The 20,775-nt window shown below is 35.9% G+C and overlaps 2 protein-coding genes across 2 annotated transcripts in view; one reads left to right on the forward strand and one right to left on the reverse strand.

Moving 5' to 3' along the window:
* Positions 1 to 2,509, forward strand: part of LOC145768719 (chitin synthase chs-2-like) — a 31,327-nt gene extending 28,818 nt beyond the window's left edge. Inside the window, exons 29-31 of the mRNA XM_082580297.1 lie at positions 21 to 175; positions 1,122 to 1,292; positions 1,716 to 2,509. Coding sequence (XP_082436423.1) covers positions 21 to 175; positions 1,122 to 1,292; positions 1,716 to 2,022 — 633 coding nt within the window. The 3' untranslated portion in view covers positions 2,023 to 2,509. The remainder of the gene's footprint in view (positions 1 to 20; positions 176 to 1,121; positions 1,293 to 1,715) is intronic.
* A 2,369-nt stretch (positions 2,510 to 4,878) lies between these two features.
* On the reverse strand, positions 4,879 to 19,009 carry LOC145768696 (uncharacterized). Its single transcript, XM_082580264.1, has 15 exons — positions 18,897 to 19,009; positions 18,146 to 18,300; positions 16,660 to 16,797; positions 15,489 to 15,630; positions 14,489 to 14,592; positions 13,685 to 13,790; positions 12,643 to 12,788; positions 12,303 to 12,382; positions 11,354 to 11,446; positions 10,539 to 10,786; positions 9,964 to 10,125; positions 9,245 to 9,351; positions 8,798 to 8,950; positions 8,422 to 8,647; positions 4,879 to 7,432 (listed from the first exon to the last, which is right to left on the reverse strand). The coding sequence occupies exons 1-15, from the start codon at positions 18,967 to 18,969 to the stop codon at positions 7,365 to 7,367; spliced, it is 2,001 nt and encodes a 666-aa protein (XP_082436390.1). The 5' UTR covers positions 18,970 to 19,009; the 3' UTR covers positions 4,879 to 7,364.
* Positions 19,010 to 20,775: the final 1,766 nt, after the last annotated feature.

Raw genomic sequence — 20,775 nt, forward strand, 5'->3', positions numbered from 1 at the left:
CATGTTGTGCAAATTTTCAGTTGGAGAAAGCTATAGCTGCACAGAAGAACAAAAAGGTAAAAAAGCCACCACCACCACCAAAGAACGGAAAAATTGGCAGAAGTGAAGACTTTTTTAACCTTCAAGACAACGATCTTTTGCCTGTCAAGCTCAGCGAGCTCAGTGGACGAAGCTCGTATGTTTCATAGCTACTGCTGAACCCATTGTTGAACATTACATAAGATCAATGTGTTTTTCTTAAAATCGCATTGATGTACTCATGATGTAGGGTTATGTACGTAATTCCCTTTTAAAGTCGATGCCTTTTGCTTTGTGTAATTCTGTAGTTTTCATGCTTTTCAAACGTAGTAAAACGTATATTTTTATTAACAAAAAAATTGCAACTTAGAAGCAAAATGGTGTAAACGCCTGGTTAATCTAGACCAGGGCTACTCAACTGGCGGACCGCGGTCCGAATCCGGACCATCTGTATATAGGTGGTGGACCTTGAGCTTTTAGAGGAATAACCTCATTGCCATGTTTCAGGGCTTCTTTAAACAGATTTATACTGGGAGGAAGCAATTTTTACTGTGATTATCTTAGTTGCTGGGGGGCTTCGACTCCCCGACTCCACACTTTCTTAGAAATTCAATTCGAGTTACATTTTACCTAAAAAAGTGGTTTGGTATAGATAATTTAACTTTCGTGGTTGCGTGGAAAATAACTTATTCACCAGACCGCTAAAAATATACAACTTGTCAAACTGGACCTTTGCTAACATTAGTTGAGTAACCCTGATCTAGACCTAATCAAGAAATAAAGAGCCTAATGTAGTTACTAAACTCATGTTCAACAATCGCTTTGACAACTAAACTGTCTTCATTTTCAGTGCTATTAAATAACAGCACTAATGCACAGAAGATGAAGACAGTTAAGTTTTTGAAGCGTTTATTTGACATGAATTAGAATCTAGATTTTGGGCTCTTTTTTTTTTATTAAAGTAGAACTAAATGTACATACTTAGGCTGCGTGCAAAAACATTGTAAGGTAATCTTTAGTTTGTTCTTGGTTTATAAAATAAGCATCTTTGTAATTATAAAGTTTATAATTCCTTGCTCCTGACATTTCTTTTACTCTCCAAGGGCAAGCGGAATCACAAATTCAGCCTTTGATTCGGTGGAACTCGAGCTTGGAAAATGTGAATCATCTGATGAAGATACAGAACATGAAAGCACATTTGACAAAATTAGGAAGCGAAATCCCTTCAATAGCATAGCTGGGAAGCTTAGCAAGTACAAACACTCAACAAAGAAGTAATTTCAATATTTATTCCTACAGTATTAAATGCAATATCAATTATCATATAAGTTTTGTGAGATAATTTGTGATCTGGATTCGTTAATGCTAGCTAAAGTAGGCTAATAAATAAAATAAAGTTTGCAGGAAAACATAACTCATGTAAGAAATTTTGTTGAAAATCATTTATTTTCAAAATTGTTGTTTAATGTCTTTTTATAAGCAGTACAGTAAATTTTGACTCAAAAAAATTGCCAATTTTTGTTGTACACTTTTATGTTAATAAACAACAGAATTGGAATTAAACTAAAAAAAATAAATAATACAAATGTAGACATGTGGCTTTACAAAACAGGTTTCTTGATTTGGAGATCTCAATTTCTTGGATTCCTAACCCTATGAAATTGACTTGAGTGTATAACCCATTTGTTTTGATTCAGATATGGAGCTACTGATGATGTTGACACGGGACCCAGCAAAAAAGTGACATCAGTGAACATGGAAGTCTTCAATGATGGGGCATCTCAAAATGATCTCATACCACGAAAATCAACAAGAAGATCTATCTTCAACAAAGGAGGAACAAACGGTCAGACAACAGAACATGTTCCAGAGGAGGAAAAAGAAGACGGTAAAAAGGATGAAGATGCTCAGAGCTTTGAAGCAGAGAAGGAATTGAAACAACACGCAGGAGTTCACTTCGACTTGCCTTTGGAACAACTAAACAATGACAGTACGTCAATGTGACGTCATCGATCATCACGTCACTTATTCCTGTAGCCTGCACTTGTTGCATTTTTATAAGTCAAGTATAATCGGTAGAAAATTGTCTGTGGACGCACTGTCTTGTAAGCAGCATAATATTAACTATTGTACAAGCTCTTCACCACTTTAAACTTAACTGGTTTAAAAAGTGTTCAATTTTAAAGCTTTTTAAAGTGTAGACTATGTCTTAGCCTTTGTATTAGTGGTTTTTATCCAGTCTGACGGAACTCGACAGGGAGTCGTGAAACCACCAAGAGAGAAAATCAACCAACCTTTACAATGATCCAACGTTTTCACACGTTGAATCAACGCAAAGGAAAACTGGTGTGCTAGCTAGCGATTTTGTAAACCGCCATAACTTTTTGACCTTGTTTTTGTTACGTTTAAACTTCACGTTTACCAATGTCGTTTTCTTGTGCTACGTTGTTCGCTCTTGTTGTTGTTTATTTCACCCAATGTACAAGCCTCACGCTTACCTTCTTGATTGTTACATTGTGAGAGAGTAGGAAGAAGGTTAGGAGAGAGAAAAATAACTTTATTTTATTATTGGCCTTTCCAATATCAGTCAAGAAAAATGGAGCACAAACACAAAAATAGCACCAAATTGTCAATTATTGTCAAACACACAATTCTTCTTCTTGCATTTGAGACCGCCGCAGGTCACGTTGTTATATCTAGACGCAACAGCCAATGGATTGTGTGTTCATCGAGCGTTGTTGGGTCTACATGTGTATCCTTGGGTCAGTGTACAGGACATTGGTAGAGAAGGTGGTATGCAGTCAATCTGAGCCACATGCACAAGATGTTGAGTCGGCGAGGCCCCATTGAAACATGTTACTATTGAAACGGCCCACCGCTCCACCGCAGTTCGCAAACGATTGAGCTTCACCCATTCCTTCCCAGGTAGTTTTGATCCAAGCGGTGGGGAAGGACTGTAAATTGAATTGTTCTCGCGACTTCTTTCCATTCACAGTTCCAAACTTCGGAAATTTGAAAGTTGGAGTTGCAGATAACTGCAGCATGATGGGAAAAAGGGACGTTGAAATTTCAATCGGTGGAGCTTTTGGAAGTGTGAGTTTTAGGACACTTCCTGTATTGATTCGTTTTCTCTAGAACTAACAAAAAAATGAACAAGCAAAAAAAGTATGAAATTTCGACAAGAAGTGCAACAAGTAACAAGAAGTTTGTGAAATTTTGGTTTGCATCGAAATCTAACGTATATTTTACATAATTCTAGCAAAACGAATTTGTAATAACTCCCGTCTCATAGACCACGAAATCAAAGAAAAAGGAATAAACAGAAATGTTAAGCTTATGATCTCGGTTACTGAAAAAATATCATTCAAAGTTGTCTCACATGTCCGCCCCATTAGCTCAGTAGTTACGCGCCCGGCTCAAGATCACGAGGCGCAAGTTCGACTCTCGGGGTGTGCGCTTGAGCAACACATTTCAAGACTGCTCTCCATTCAGCGGCACCTAGTGAATGGAATAATTCCCCGGCAACAACACTTCAACAATCGGAAACTTCACTCTGTCAATCTCGGTAACCGGCCCTGTGTCAAGAGCCAGTACAAGTATGCGAAACTACCACACAGACACGCCAAAATCCCTCCGACTCCAGGACTCCGACTCTCCAGCCCTCCTAGAAACTAAACATTTAATATGCCAACGTTTGAAACTGCTCATCAAGTGCTGTGTTTGAAACATACTATACCAGTCCGTGCTGAAGAACAGAGCAATTGAGGCAGAAAAGCGAGCTTTCTCTTTCGAGAGTTTCTCTCAAGCAATCACGTTCATAAAATTGATTGTGCTCCGGGTAAAAGTAAGCGGATTGTTTTCAAGATTTTATTTTCCTTGTAACTGGCCTAACTTGTATAATCAGAAGCGTTGTTCATTGGGGTGGCGTAGCTGACAATTAGAAAGAAGACGTGCCATCACTGAGCAAGCAAAATGTCGAAACTGTGGTGCACAACTTTCTTAATAGTTAACACGTTACGAAACGTTACTGCCAAGATAAAAAACCTGGAAATAACGAAAACGATCAGGCTGATTTACCCCTAGGGTTTTACATGTCAACAGAAATCGCCGTTTTTGCAAATAAAAAGGCAACGCTGTTATCAGTAGCTAGCATTAAGATGATAATTTTTGAAAAAAAAATCAATGCACAATCGTATTTAACGAACCGTTTCGTTGCTGTACCACAGCTTCTCCGCAAACAAAACTACTTTCGTTTTAATGTAAATTGTGCCTTGAAAATTATTTGCACATTCTGTTGCCTTTTGTTTAAACACTTCGATTTAACGAACAGTATTTACAAGTCATTGGACTAAATAAAATAACTGGTTTATTTGATTTTAAAAAAAAAATCTTGCCTAAAGTGTAGTGGCGTAGCTTTTAGGTCATGAGATTATTGCGTTATACGTAGCCTATTGCCGAACTAATTTTGCATATTCTGCTGTCTTCTACCCACCGTGTTCGAAAGAAATGATTCTAAGAATTTTTCGAAATAAAACGACCTTTCGTTTTGACACCAAAACTCTTTGCTTTGGTTTTGCTTCATTTCGAAAACTTCCCAGTGAAGAATTCGGTTTCGAAATCCCTTTTATTCTCTTTTACAGTTGCATTCGATATTTCTGGCTGGTGCTCAGCTAATTTTTTCAACAACAAAAAATGACATTATGTAAAGAGATCTCTTTTTAAAAGAGCTTAAATGAAAAAAAAATCTCTGGACTTGAAACAACACAAATGCTTATTATTTGAACGTGCATTTCACAATCAATCTGCGATATTAACTCCTTCAAATTGAATTTGATTGGCTTCAAATGAATAGACTGAGAAGAAGATTCTTAACTTTTCTGTATTTATACGAAAATATCAAAACACACACGAGAATATACAAAGTTTGCGACAAAAATAATAAAGAAATTGTAAATTCAACAATCAAATGTCTAGCACAATAGTTTATATCACGCTTGCAGCATTTTGAACTGAAAACAACACCACCATTTGAACAAAAAACTACACAACGTATATTTTGAATGATGAAAATTTTAAGACAATAATATGCGATTCACGTTCAGGAAGCAAGTAAGGGTCAATGTGTTTTACACGTTTTAATTAAAATATTTCAATGGGCAGCACGGCGATAACAATAGTTTGAAAATATTTCTAAAGATTGATGGCGCGAAGCATCACAATAACTATAAGCTAAGATCACTAACAAAGTAAGTTTTTCAGTTTTGCGTGCTGCTTCTTGAAAAATTTAACTTGAAAAATAAGCACCTATCGTCCTCATGTAAACATTTTTAATGTGGAGTGCATCTGTTTCTAGATTTCCAACGGTTTGGGGAAAATAGAATTAAATGCTTGTGGAAATGTTACTTTACGCATTACGTTGCCTTACTTACGCTACGTACGTTTACGCAGCGTCATTTAGGCCACGTGATAAAATAAATTTGCAATCATGTACACTTTAAACCAAGTAAGTTTTCTTAACTTTGTTCATACAAATGTAGTCGTAACATGCCGTAAATTTATCGAGTCTTCTACAAGTCAGCACTCGTAAACTGAGCAAATGGCAGTTGAGCAAGCGAAAATTTAGCCAGTAACATTTTAGCAAGTGGCTGAAGTTGGCAAATGATGAAACTGAGAAAGTAACAACTGAACAAGCCAAAACTTGGCATGTCACAATCAACGACTAGTCAGAAAATTCAGTTTAGCAAGCGATGACCAAGCAAGTCCGGTTCTACGTGAAAATCTAATTTTCTGACTTGACAATAGCTGAAATGTACTAGCTAAGTTGAAGCACTTGTTGAGTTATCGCATGTAGAGTAGTCTGAAAACTGTATTTATCAAACTTCTCTTTCAACAAACTATTTTCAAATTTACGACAGTAGCTTACTTTGTCAAAATTTACACCTCATTCCTGACATTACAAAATACGGTTAGCACAAAAATTACGGCCACTTTACCTTTACAACAAAAGCAGTCGTGACTAATTGTTTAGTCTAAACTCTAAATCATTCGCGTCTACAAAAGCAAAACTAATGTCAACGAAAAAAACGCTTTGATTACGATTTAATTAAAGTTTTAATTTCCAAATTTTTCCTTTGATTAACTTGCACTTTTATGCACATCTTGAACAGCGCACACATGCAAGCACACAATGCATGTGCTGTATGGTTGCCATAAAATAAATTCCTATGACTAAAAATGAGCAATGTAGTAGAATTTTTGAAAATCGATTGGCAACCTAATTGTAATTTAAAACTGTAAAGTTATCAAAAGGATTGCGCAGTTCCGGTCAGTTCTGCTACATATTCCATGTTGACAGCAATACCGAGTAGGCCTACAGTAGGCCTACTGGACAATTTATTACGGATTTTATTTTTTGTTGGACAATTTTACAGCAAATTTCAGATTTTCTTTTGATAACTGTGAGCACTACAATAAATGTAATGGTGGTTCAAAGCAAAGAAGTTGCAATTCTCCAACATCGGTATTCAACATCACGTAATAATGCCAGATTGTGACGTCATAATAACACAAGTCTCTACTACAATGCCAGCAGTTCAGTCGGGCCTTTGTGACGTCCATTATGACGTCACAATGTGGCGCTGTTGAATACCGATTGTGTAGAATGGCAGCTTCTTTGCTTTGGGCCAACAGTTATTTCCGAGCTCTCAGTTGTCGGAAAAATAAAAAAATTGAGATCTGCTGTAAAACTGTCCAAAAAAAATCCATAATAAATTATCCAGTACTGTATATGCATACCGTTTACAATTTTAAAACATATCCACTCAACTGAACAGATCATAATATTTAAACGTAAAGCAGCGCATTTCAATAACAAAATACAACTTGGTAAGAAAAATAAACTACAACAGTTGCATCGGTCCAATCGAAGCAGTTTTAGAATTAAAATTTTTCTAAAACGTCTTGCTTTATACACTAAAACATAATAAACAAGATATCCCACTCTAAAACATATAGCCTACCTGAAGCAGCAAGGCATTGGCACATATTTCATAAACGTTTTTCAATACAGTAGGTTTTCTATCACAGATCAAGACGTATCTTTGCAGCAATGATTTTGGTCCTTGCTTTTATCTTATGGTGCGTTTAAAAAAGCGCTCTGCACGAAACACCACGTCAAGGCCTATGGTCCTTTCGAAGGCTTAAAAGACAATTGCAAACCTTCTTGATGAAGCAAGATCTCTCTTTTTTCGTTCAATAGACATTCACGAAAACGCGATACTCACTGCAAGATTCGAACTTCGATCATTTGCTTCCAGAAAACTTATTTTCTTTGCTAAAGAAAACGTTTACAGATACGTTCCTTTGCATTCTTCTTTTGTCTCTACTTTTGGTTTGGTGTCTACAACTTGTCCGTCTAAAAATAACATAAAAGTAATGTAAATTAGCTTTGTCAGAAAATGATTACTGCAACTTCGGTTTGGTAAGTAAGTTACTTAGGAAAGTTGCTACAGCACAGTGAAGCAGAAAAAGTAACCAACAAAATATTTTGTTAATCATGGAGTCAAACTATATACGTGGTCGTGAACATGGTATGCGCCAGTGGCCTAGCCAGATGACTCTATTGCAAGTGCTGTTAATGTAAACGAAAACTTTACTGGAAATTTTAAGTAGAAGTTGGAACGCTAATGTTTTAAATGTCATAAGAGACTTAAGATTTCATACACTGAAAACGCAAGGAATAACATATAAAAATAAGAATTAGATATACTTACAATTTTTTAACAAGTAGCCTACAAACGGATTATAGGCTACATACTTTCGTCATGTTTTGTGAAATTATAAATATATTGATAGGATTTTTTTTAACATTTCGATTCAAGAAAGAACAATAAGTGCTGAATCTAAAAAGGCTTTGGAAGTTTGTAATTATGTAAATTGTTGATCTCTTTTGACATCATTATTGGTGTGTATCAGGGTTGCTAGGTAATGCTGGAGAATCTTGGACAATACTAGAGTGAAAATCGGACATTTTAAAACAAATTATAAATAAAAAAATTATTTATGCTCCAGCATTTTACTGATGTCACAGGACCTTAAACCTTGTTGCAGATTTATGTCCAAAAAGCGGACTAGCGGTCGGTCACAACATATGACATCAGGTCAATTTATCATGTTTTTTGTCCAAATTTTAAGACACCCAGCAACCATGGTGTGTGTGATCTAATGTAAGATGCTTAGACTGTTGTATATTTAATAGATTTTTAGTAATACAATATAAGCAGACAAGCAGTAAAAATAAAATCTGAAAACTATATCTCTTTTTTAATACTTGCCTGGACATGACGCTTTTGACACTGTCATGCTTCAGAAAATAAAAAAATAAAATAAAAAAGTCAGGTTTACCTGGAATATAAATTTCTGTGAATTGCGTTACGCAGCTCAAACCCCTCTGGTATGTGATGTCTTTGTAATCATAGAGCGAATCAAAACCATTAGAAGATGTGGATAAAAATCGTTCTGTCTTTTGCTTTTTCTGTGATCGAAGCTTAGGCATCGCCAACTCAAGACGCAGGTTGAACAATTTCGAATTAAATTTCTTGTCATTTGACCACTCGATGGCGGGACTGAGCTGAAATGAAAAGGTACACTTCTTGAACAATTTTTTGGACACTCTTTGTTGCTATTTTGATGCCTTATTGTCTATCTTTTACAGAAGAATAAGAACTGTATAATAAAATATACAATTTGTTAATGAGCATGTGAAAGACAGTAAACTTACGTATATAGCCCGTTCCACTGATGCACAATTGTTTGAAATCTCAGATTTTTCGATGGTTTTTGTGTCATATCTGTGCTGCTTAAGGTATTCTTTTATGCCGGGATGTAGAATAAGTATAAGTTTGGTTCCTGATCTTACCATCTCGTCTAAACCCTGGAAAAGTATTTTGTAGTAAATGATGACCTTCTGGCATGGTGATAAATCTCCATACCCACTGTAAAGGAAGCTGGTTGGGCACAAATTCAAAATAAATCTTTTAATTAAAATTAAGCTAATGAAATAACAGCACAAGCAAAGAAATTATGGACAAGCAACAGTCAATAAATGTGCTGAAAATGACACTCAAAAAATTATCTTACGATGCACAGAACAAAAGTAGTCTACTTTATGTAAATTTCTTGTTTTTTTTTTACTTAAATATTTGAAGGTACTGGGTAATCGGTATACCTTGTAAAGCTTTTGTAAGCTCCAATCGTCTTTCACGTAATCCAGGGTCAAGAAAATAACAATTCTATGGCAGTTGCGAATCATGCATTCAATATTTTCCGCTTTGTCTGTAAGTAGAAATACATTGTATTGAAGTTAAACAGCTTTTGTGGTATACTTTCTTCGACGTGCTAAGTGGTTAATGAAATGCTGAGAGCTACATATTTTTCTGTGCACTTTAAAAAGTTTTACAGCCAGAGTTCTTTTTTTCTATGTGCCTATTACAGAATTTTAAAACATCAAAATTTTGTATTCTTACAGACATTTGGGATACTTTGTGTACACAAACATAAGAGTTGCTTCTTCTTCGTTTGAGTGTCTGGGCCATTTTTTGGCAATGTACAACGAACTGCATTGCTACAACTTAATTCCACATAACAGCATCCACAAGAAACACATGTCTTTTTTATCCTCCACACTAGGATCGGTGAGAGAAAATTTTGGGCCCGGTAATTTGGACCCGGTACCAATGAGACCCTAGGGCCTTAAATTAAGTTTTCCGGCCTTAAGTTCCACGGCCCTTTTGAAAGGTTACGAGCTCCTAAAATCATTCCTGGCCCGAGTCCAAAAGTACCTCCTGGAGCCCCAGTCAATCACATAATAAGGCCAAGGGATGGAATGCGTAAAACTTGTTTAACAATGCGAATGCTGTGTGCAATTATATGAGACTATTATATTACTTGGTGACTGAAATCCATTCCTTGCTTCGTCATATGTGGTGTAGCGCATATCTTCCAGTTGTTGCCGAACGAAACTAACAGATTCTTTTATGCTTTCTCGTGCAAATTTATCGATTTCATCAGAGAAATGGTAAGCCATGTATGCTCCATATTGTCTTTCCTCTGCAAAGGTAAATTGTTATTGCTATGGCTAAATTGATTACAGCGCTGCTTAGTTACAAAACTATGTCAACCATGGACAGTTTGGTTGATAGTTGACAGTTTGGTTGATAGTTGACAGTTTGGTTGATAGTTGACAGTTTGGTTGATAGTTGACAGTTTAATTGATAGTTGACAGTTTGGTTGATAATTGACAGTTTGGTTGATAGTTGACAGTTTAATTGATAGTTGACAGTTTGGTTGATAGTTGACAGTTTAATTGATAGTTGACAGTTTGGTTGATAGTTGACAGTTTGGTTGATAGTTGACAGTTTAATTGATAGTTGACAGTTTGGTTGATAGTTGACAGTTTGGTTGATAGTTGACAGTTTGGTTGATAGTTGACAGTTGACAGCATTAGTTACCAACATGATTACCTATGTCGTATGCTCCGTACATTCTTTTCCATTGAATTTTTATGTAGAGACTGAACTTGTAAGCGATTATCGCCATCAAGCATACCATAAAGATCAAGGCTCCCACGCAGCTCACAAGTATTAGTATTATCGTTTTCTGGTAAGGAATTGAGTTTTTGCTTAGGGTCATATTGAGCATCTCTTTGCTACCATCATAAGCAGTATTGGACATAATTTGGTACATTCCATAATCTGATTCATCGATGTTTCTGAGAGAAAAACACCAGGATTAAGTGCTAGGACGTTTTTCTGATGATGAAATAAAATAGAAGAAGCAAAATTATTGAGACAAACATGACTCTTGATAAATGGTTTGCATCAAAATCAATGATACCGTAAATTAGCCAGCAAAATTTGTCGCATTGCATTGGTTCAACGACTTTGAACTTCAAATCAATGTGCAAAAATCGGATTTTGCTGTTTGGAAACAGGGATATAATTTGTTGCTGTTCCGGCTAGAAAATTTTTATTTACATTGTGTCCAAATCTAGCGACGTTGAAACGACATAAAAATGCAACTTTTTCTAGAAAGGATAAGTCCCAACAAACTCGCATTGTCCACCATTCCCTCATCTCATGCAACTGTTCAACCCAAACAGTAAAGCAAAAGTTTTATTACATTGATTCAACGTCTTTAAATGTTGAATCAATGTAAAAATACCGTTGCTTTGCTGTCTGAGAAGTTAATTATTCTTAATTTGTATGGTCAAAGTCTACCAAGTACATTCAAATCAAGCCACACATTTTATTCGCAATTTTAAATAATTTGGACTCACGTTATTGCCAATTGGAAAGGAATGATTGTAACAGTTTTTTTTCGTTCCTCCTCACTGGTAATGTAATTGAAGCAGGGTTTCGTGGGAATTGTACTACAGAAAAGAAATAAAGTAAATGGGATCATTATAGAACTTGTTGAAAGTAGTTGCATACTCCACCATAAAAACGGAAAATAACCAACATGCATTGCTACATTTTATCTGACCGCTCAAAATGCTTAAAGAAAAAAGAAAATCTTGAAGATTTTAGGTGTGTAATCTTTTGGTTGTTAATTTTATGCTTTTCATATTTTAGAAAGGAGTTAAGAAGTTGTTATTTGCCAATTTATTAACATGAAATACAGTGTCACTTCTACATATTAAACAATCTTGAAATCCGGTTGCCTTTATGGTGGTAATGTTGGTTCTCATTTGGACAAGATGGCATCATCGATATTTTACGCGCTTTTGCATATTTTAAATTATTCACTTTACGTTGAATTATTTAGCCCACTTGAAAATATTTTGGCCTAAAATTTAAATTCATATTAAAGATTGAACTAAAAATGCAGCTCAAAACAAAATGAGGTGGGACAGTGTTAACAAAAATTAAATGACGACGAAAACAGGATGTTTCAAATTACGAAATAGACTTCCTACAAAATTTGTGAGAAAACAGCGACGTGTGGAAAAAGTCATGTAAAAAAAGGCATTCCGGGGTAGGCAGTTAAGTAACGAGATCAAGTTGGTGAAATACTTTACAAGAAACAACACTTTACCAACAAACGGAAATTTGCAAATAGTTAACCTTGATGACCAGGCCTACATCACCATTTCAAAGCTTTTGCAAGCATGCAAAATTGCAAAACCGCAAGGATAAAATTTCTTTAGAAGTTTTTCAGACTTAGTGCTCTTCTCGCATTCGATGAGTCGACTCTAATGTTGTACTTTTAAAAAATTGTCAACTTACAAAATGCACCGAATTCTTGTTTTATTAGATGGTGTGTCAGAGCATCGTCGCCAGGATGTAAAACTTCCGTTTGGAAATTGCTGTACAGACAAAGCTGGTGTTAAAACATATAAGTCATCACAGTTTACTTGTTTATGTAATTCACTTTTATGGAGCAGATATAGCCTACGGTAGTTTGCACAGATTAGATTCTCAAGAGCAATAATGAGTTGATATTTTTTTTTCAAGTGGAAAAATATGTTGCCATCATTCAAGTTACTTCTTTCAGCATAATGATTTAATAATCCCTAAATATTTCATTGGTTTTATTTTGAAAATTAAAAAATAAAAACTTTCGAACCTTTCTCCATCTGAAGAAAACGTCCAGTGAAGTGTAAGACCCTGCCCCAAAGGTGCCTGTGCCTTCAAACGTCGCGGTTTGTCCGGGATTTTTCTTTAGTTCTGGGTCTTTACAAGACATTGTTGGCTTACTGAAAGGCGCCGAATCTACAAAAGAGATTTCACATCATTACCAAAAGGTGCTTGTCGAGCTAGTTAGGGTTTTAGCTCTCAAACCATAAGTCCTTAAATTTTTGCAGTAGCCTACATTGCCACAGACTAGTTGACAAAGAATGGTAAAAATTAAACAAAGATAAGATAATAGAAACGAACAAAGGCCTTGGCTTGTTCTTTTGTAACGATGCAGACATCCCCATCTTGGGTCACTCCGTAGAAAAATCATACACTTAGTTAGTTTTGTTTATGAAGACCGGTGACAAATACCTTGTGGCTTGGTGTTTGCAAACCTTGCTCTAAAGATATTTGCAAAGACTAGGGAAGGTATGACAACAATTTGCGCAGATGCGTGTCTGAGTGACGAGAGCGCCAGCACTACGCGCAAAAGGGGTCGGATAAACATGACCTCCATCCAGCTATGTTTTAGCAATACACTGAATGAAGCATGTGAAGGCATACAAAAACTGGTGTCATCCTTCCTCGTCTTTGCATCCATTCAATTCAAATCTTTAACTGTCACCGAGAATTAGCCAGAACACGTTTTGTTTTGTACTACAGACACGCAATACACCACAACATAACAGGGCTGAGCATTAGTTGATTACATGTCATATATTTACAGTAATTTTAACAGTGAAATATAATCTTATAATGCTCAACCTTATTGTGTTGTGGTACCTTGCCTGTCTGTGGTACAAAAACGCTAACTTCCTCTCGAAACTACAGCATACGAGTATGTAACTTAGTATGGAAATTTAGAGCGAAGCTATTTTAAAAAAGCAATTTTTTTACTGTGTGCTGTACTACCTACGCCTCCTTTCATAGTACTTTAACTGAACCCCGATCAAAAATCTTCAAAAATAAAGTTTTCTGTGTTTGATAGTTACATTGTACGCAAAGGTTGTATTGGGTCGTATATCGGGTCATTCCTTTGTAAGTCACTGCGCATGCGTACATTCCAGGGTCTTCAAATCCAATGTCTTGTATGTGCAGCTATAACATAAATGTTATAATGAGTTTTAGAATATTCATTTGGACGTCATTGTCGCACAAGTGAAGTTATGAGAACTTGCGCTTATTCATACCATTTCATTATTTGAAAAATGCTATTGAGTTTTAAAACGCACATTTCAATAAGTTACACCTTTTTCAACCAAGTTTTTCTTGTCACAAGACTTGAACAAAAACAGAACTTCCGTAAAGTGTACAGTAAACGTGTCTATCAAATCTTTAGACTAGGTTCACGCGCATTTTCTTTTTATTTTATAATAAACCAAAAAGCTATTTAAGCCAACCCTGAAGACATATATTTTGTAGGCCTAGTCATAGTAAAAAGTTAAGGTGATCCTATGCCAAGATGCGGACAAATCGAGATGTTGAAAAAAAGTTTTTTTTTTAGGCATCATTTTTGCATATTTTTGTAGGCTACGTTTTTGTTTATTTTTATACGATTTGCAATCATTGTAAAAAGTGCAAATTAAAGCACTACTGCAACGATAAAATAACTTTGATTTGGTCTTTTGCATCGTGTAATGAATAGCCCAGCCAATAATGTTAATAAATGTTCTTTTAAAGTTTAAAGAAGCTTATTAAAAAGTTTGCAGTTGCCAAACCTGACAGAGGTTAACTCATGCATGTCTAATTTGTTTCATAAGAGTCATGTCGAAATTACAACAATTCGCTTCACTCACTTCGTATTCGCCATTCTTAAGATCTTGTGGGATATCCGTACAATTTCGCGTCCATTTGTATGACACCTCCTCTGCATACACCTTCGGGTATGTGGAAGCGTCAACTAAACACATAAGCAAAGCACAATTATTGTGCTGCAATTGCAGAAAGTTTTTAAATATAGCTAGAATTATTGACTAATAATTTGCATCCATTATTACTAAAAAACTGAATTTTGCACAGAGAGATAGTTCATTTTATTCTTATTTTTTATTTTGCTGTGGCAATACCACCTTCATCTGTCCTAGAAAATTTGAAACATTTCTTTCTGGCAAAATCATTAGTTAGTCTTATTTGTTACATTGATTCAACATATCTAGGCGTTATTTAATGTAAAAAAGACATATTTACAGGTTGCTGGAAAGTAAACCCATTAGTTGAATTTATTTGAACATTGGCGTCTTTGGCTCATTGCAAATATACAAAAAAAAAAAAAATTGATTTAATTCCAAGCAAAGTAAAAAATAAATCATGTAGCTTGGAAACGAAATATTTATATCCTAAACGATCCTATACTTAAATATTTGGTTAATCATTTTGAAGTCACAACGAAATGAATTCGCTTTTTGATAAAATGGAACATATTATTTTTGTTTTAATCAGCTGTGGCTTACATAGTATTTCGTTTTACGATTGGTTTGGTTGCTTTTTAATCTTTATCCTCGGACAAAGCCTTGGTAGGTTATTCCTTGTAGTTTGGCATACTTGTAGAGGCTTTTGACGCAGGTCCAGTTACCAAAATTACAGAGTAAAGTTTCCGGTTGAAGAGTTATTGCCAAGGAATTATTCCATCCATTAGGTGCCGCTGAATGGAGAGCAGTCCTTAGAACGCGTTGCTCAAGCGCACACCTCGAGAGTCACACCAGCGCCGCTTGATCTTGAAGCTTCTTCGTTCACAAAGTCACGCGCTAACCAACAGAGCTATGGGGGCGGACATGTTTTTAATCTTATTTCAATTACCATCACAAGTGTATTCCTTTACACCTCCAATACTAGCTTCAGATTTTATAGCCTTCAATCCATTTTCTTCACAAGTGGCTTCCACAAAAGGTTTCAATTGCAGAAGAATCTTGCGAGACACGCATTTTCCAAGCTTCGAAACCTGAAACAAAGTGATCCTAACAATGTACAAACACAGTAGCCTACTCTTTTGCATTAACTAAATCAATATTGGCATTAACCACTGTGTTGACAAACTGCGATGGGGCTTAATTTTAGTTGGGTCTATGAATGGCATAGTCGCAACAAACATGAAATGTTACGACTTTTACGTACACAATAGCAATCAGCTTGTTTTAGTATACTGTATTTGCATTATTGACTCGTAATATTTCAAAATACAATGGTGAGATTACGAGCAAATGTTCGTATTATTGTTTTATGATGGTTGTAACTATGAAAAATGGCTATATGAAGTGGGATGTTTTGCCATGTCCAAAGAGGGATGTGGCATCAGTCTTTTTCCGGCCTACTGCAGAAGTCGTGTCTTTGCAGCCCTGGTGGTATTATAGTAATCACCAGTGATTAGGGCCGTTGAATGAAATAATTTCGGCCCGGTACCAATAAGATCATCAGGCTTCAAATCAAGACATATCTAGGAAAAGCAAACTACACCAAATAATATGAGGCGGTTTTTTCGAGTTCCCAAGTCCCTTGAAAAGATTAAAAAAAGGTAAAGGGGTCCCATACTTGATTCAAGTGTCGGGTATGAGGAGATAAAGTTCTCATTGTGCTAAGCCTTCGGCACTAAGGAGAGTAGGGTGGCCAGTTCTTTTCTCTCGGCCGCCTTTACTTCAGCAACTACGCCCACCCAATTTATTACACCCTGGATAGAGGTGAGCGGTGTTTTCAACAACCAGCTGAAGCCGGGAGTCGAACCAGGTTTGCATAATTATGAAAAGATTAGGAGCCTTTTAAATCAGTGCGGGCCTGGGTCTATGTGCCCCCTGGACCCCCTGTCAACGCCCCTGTCAGTGGTCAGTGATATCCAGAAGCAAACCAAAACAAGGTGTTCTTGGCAAAAAGAATAAAAGCAGTAATCATACTGTTACATTTGCATTCACGCAAAAGTTCTTTACCTTCAATTGCTTCATCATATCTGTCAGTTGTGCCAATAACGTAAGGTACTTACAAAAAGTTGAAGTGTGAAATTGACCGGGTCTCCTTCCTTCATGTCCGACAGCAGGTACCCGGCATTGTTACTTGAAATATCCTTATAGGTCATAGCTTCCTCGAAGAGCAGAGAACCATTAGCACTGAAGACTTTGCACTAAACAAGTTTCGTATTTAAATGTAGGCTTTTTATATTTAAAAAACTAACAGTTATAATTATAAACTACTATTATCTTTATATACAATAAAGTTTATTCTCAATAATAGTACATTGGTGTATTAGCCTTATTTATATTGAAATAAAATTCGTTTTCAAAGCTTCTTCCATTGCTGTTTCCATTAGCAATGCACCTACGAATTATAAATCAGTCAACAGCCTCAAGCAGGCACTGCCTGTGTCAGGTATTCAGCGTCAGCAAGGTTTTGTTAAGCCATTATTATATAATAAATATACAATTATATAAATATTATATAAAAACGTGTTAGAGCAAAGCTTAGCTTTTGTTGTAGGTGGTTTATTGTTATTATTGCTTGCTCTACTGTGATGCATTGAGAGCTTCTGTTCGTCTCTGCTGGTTTGTATTTGCAGGTCATGATTTTCATTATTAATATTATTCAATTGCTTGGTAGTTGCTCAGTTACAAAATATATTATTTTGTACGAGATCACAATTCACCAATCTTCATATCTTGAAAAGTAGTGATACAATGAAAAGTAACACTTAAAATAAACGCTAATATTGCAAGTAAAATTCAGATAATCATCAAACGAAATGTGAGGTGTTTTAACATAAATCCTAAAACTTTGCAAAGCACATTTTCTGCAGGCTAAGAGAAGATTACGTACCCAACATAAAGTACCTTCTTTGTCTCACTGTTTTGTAACCAATTCCTACATTTCTACATTACCTTTGTAGAGCAAAAAAGCTTCATTTAAAAATACAACAAAAATTAACCTTGCAAATATAAAGTACAGGATGTTCATAATTTCAGTTCTTAACATTTTGAAATTGTAACAAGGCTTTATAAACAGCCTGTAGGCTATAAGCGTATATGAAAAGTAATGCATACTTATGTTATGTGATACATAAAACATGTTTAATTCAATCAAAAAATAAAGAGCCTAATATGTAGATAGGCCTACTGAACTCATGTTCAGCAAACGTGTCTAAACCTATGTTGTCTTTGTCTTCAGTGCTATGAATATTCATATACATTTATAGCACTGTAGATGAAGACTGTTTAGTTTTAGAAACGTTTGCTGAACATGAGTTCAGTATCTACATTTTAGGCTCTTTACTTCTTCATTAGATTATTAACCAAGCGTTTGAACCATTTTGCTCCTAAATACGTTGACTTCAATCAGAAGTTGTATTGGTCTGCTTTTAAAGTTTGGGGTTACGCATCTCTTCTATTGATTTAACGTCCGTTCATGTTAAATTTATGCAAAAGCACGAATTTCATTATCTGAAAACTGAAATGAGTGTGCATTCTTCATGGACTTACCGTCACTTCATCCGTGCCGCTTAAATTGCGAAAGAAATTCGTATCTAGCCCTTCCTTCAATTGCTTGCAAACTATTTTGTGAGGCCAGCCAACAAACACAACAAGTTGGTTCAGATCTTCAACCTCCTCACTTATGCAAGATGACAAATCTGATCCTAAAGAAACAAAAAAAAGGTGAGTCCCATACTTGAATCCAAGCATCGGGGGATGAGAAGATAAGGTTCTCATTATATTAAGCCATCTGCACTAACGAGAGTAGGGTGGCCAGTTCCTTTCTCTCGGCCGCCTTTACTTCAGTAATTCAGCCTTCAGCCCACCCAATCTATTACACCCTGGGTAAAGGTGAGCGGTGTTTGTCAACAACCAGCATAAGCCGGGAGTCGAACCAGGATTGCGTGATTGGAAAGCGAGCGCCTTACTCGCTGCACCATCCAACCTGAAGAAACAACAAATGCAATATTGCTTGCAGAGTGAAATGGCGGAAATGTTATTTCCATTTTTTCTTTGTGACCAGTTACGACGGCTGTATAGCTGCTACAGTGAAATGTCTGAATACCAGACCATCACACAAAAACTATTTTCACTTTTTGCATAAAAAACAACGCGTCACTGGAGAAAATAAACAAGCCTATAGTTTTAACATTGCATAATGCACACATACGGTTTGATTTTGTATAAAATAATTGATTTAATCTTTTACAACAATTTTATCACATTCTTAACAATCTTCACAGGTTTATTTTCAAATCACCTGAAGTTGTATTGACGGATGACCCGACGTGAACAAAGGCAAGAATTAATAAACAGCGTCGAAATGCAGACATCGTGTGTTCAAAACCCAATTAAATACTTTTCTAAGGTTTCTAAACAAGGATTGTTGTTAAAACTTTATCTGAAAAACGTAACCTATAATAAACAAGTAACCACATAGTGTTGCAAGAAAGTTTTTATCAACTGTTTTTGCACAACGACCAGTGCGCTGTATGGAATTTGCAGTTGCGTCATTCGATTAGCCGCAAGCAATTTCAGTTTCAAACGTCAAGCAAGGTGACAAAAATTCCAGACCACGAAATATAGGGTGTGTATCAAAAGATAAAAGGATTTGATGCTTTCACATCTTTAAAAGCTGTGACAAGGAGATTTCTTGGTGAGTGAACTACTTATAGTTTACTGCCTAATACATGTAGTATGACACACCGACATTTTAACCGAAAGCAGCAAAAGCGAATTTTATATCTGAATCTTGCAGATTTTATGATGCGAATCTTGACAGTAAATCCTAATCATAATTGCAGTTGTTTTTGCAGCAAAACGACTTGCTCTCTCAAAGCGCTTACCTTGTGTCATTTATGGCACACGTGTGCAGAATCTGCCTTTGAGCGATAAAAATGACTGTTGACTGCATTAGCACCTTAACTGTTTTGCTTTAGTGTTTACTACATGTGCTAGATCTAGTTGACATTTGTTCTAACGAGTCGAGTGTTCTCTGCTTATTGTTGTGCTACTCTGACGAGGTTTTTGCACTATTCAACAAACAGCCAAATACGTTTCAGCTTATTTGAACTAATGAAACTAGCGTTCGTGATGCATGTGAAGTAAATAATTGAAGTAGCGGCTTAATTGCTCAACTATTAGGTCACTTTCTTGGCAAGGAGCTCTGTTTGAGAACGAATCGTTTCTTTTTCCTGTGTCAAATTGAAGTATGATTTCTATACAGGTATGTAGCCTATTGTTTGATGCATATGATTTGAAGAGTGTACTGATTGCCAACTGAAGTTTTCTATAATTTGTGCACGAAACCGCATCTTACCTGGCACAAGTGTGACCTGGGTACAGCAGAACGTATTTTATATGGCGTTTCTTGTTGTTGTTTTGACAAAATCACGTTTTTTCCAGCCAGTGAAAGTCGTCTAGCGACGTTGAAACAATGTAAAAAGGTCACATTCGTTCACTTGGCTTGTGCTCACGAACCGAAAATAATTCTCATTAAGTGGTTCGGCTAGTTTCACATCAGATAACGTTTAATTGATGTATTAAATTTGCTGAGCTGTTTACAATCAAGAAAGGCATTCAGCAAAGTCTTGAAATAAACTTTGGATTTTCCCATATTAGTAATTTGATTTTGAAACATCAGCAAAAAGTAGCCTAATCAAACCAAACACAATGAGGGATTCGGATCACACTTTTCCTGAATTAAGAAAGGAAATACCAAACCAGAAAAAGATATCTTTTTACATCGTTTCAACGTCGCTAAAAATTATTTATATAAAATCTGTCTCTGCTTTCAGTTCCAATTTCTTCCCAGACAGCAAAATACGTTATTTTTACATTGATTCAATGTCTGACAACGTTGTATCAATGTAAAAATGTGTCGGATTTTGCTGTCTGGGTTGCAACAAAGAAGTTGGATTGCGTTTGGTAATCATAGAAGGTTTTCCTGTATTCCTGACTGCATCCTTCACATTTTCTATTGCCAACCCTGTAACTCACCCCCTGTTTACCTTGAATCGAAGCAACTGTCACTGAAGAACTAATTCATTCTGTAACAAAATTGAAACAATGTTTTTTCACTGTTTTTGAGCCTCAGTACAATACTTTGCTGATGCGTGCGTATGGTTTTGAGTCAATTT

Source organism: Aplidium turbinatum, chromosome 4, assembly GCF_918807975.1.
Source record: "Aplidium turbinatum chromosome 4, kaAplTurb1.1, whole genome shotgun sequence".
NCBI classification, from domain to species: domain Eukaryota; kingdom Metazoa; phylum Chordata; class Ascidiacea; order Aplousobranchia; family Polyclinidae; genus Aplidium; species Aplidium turbinatum.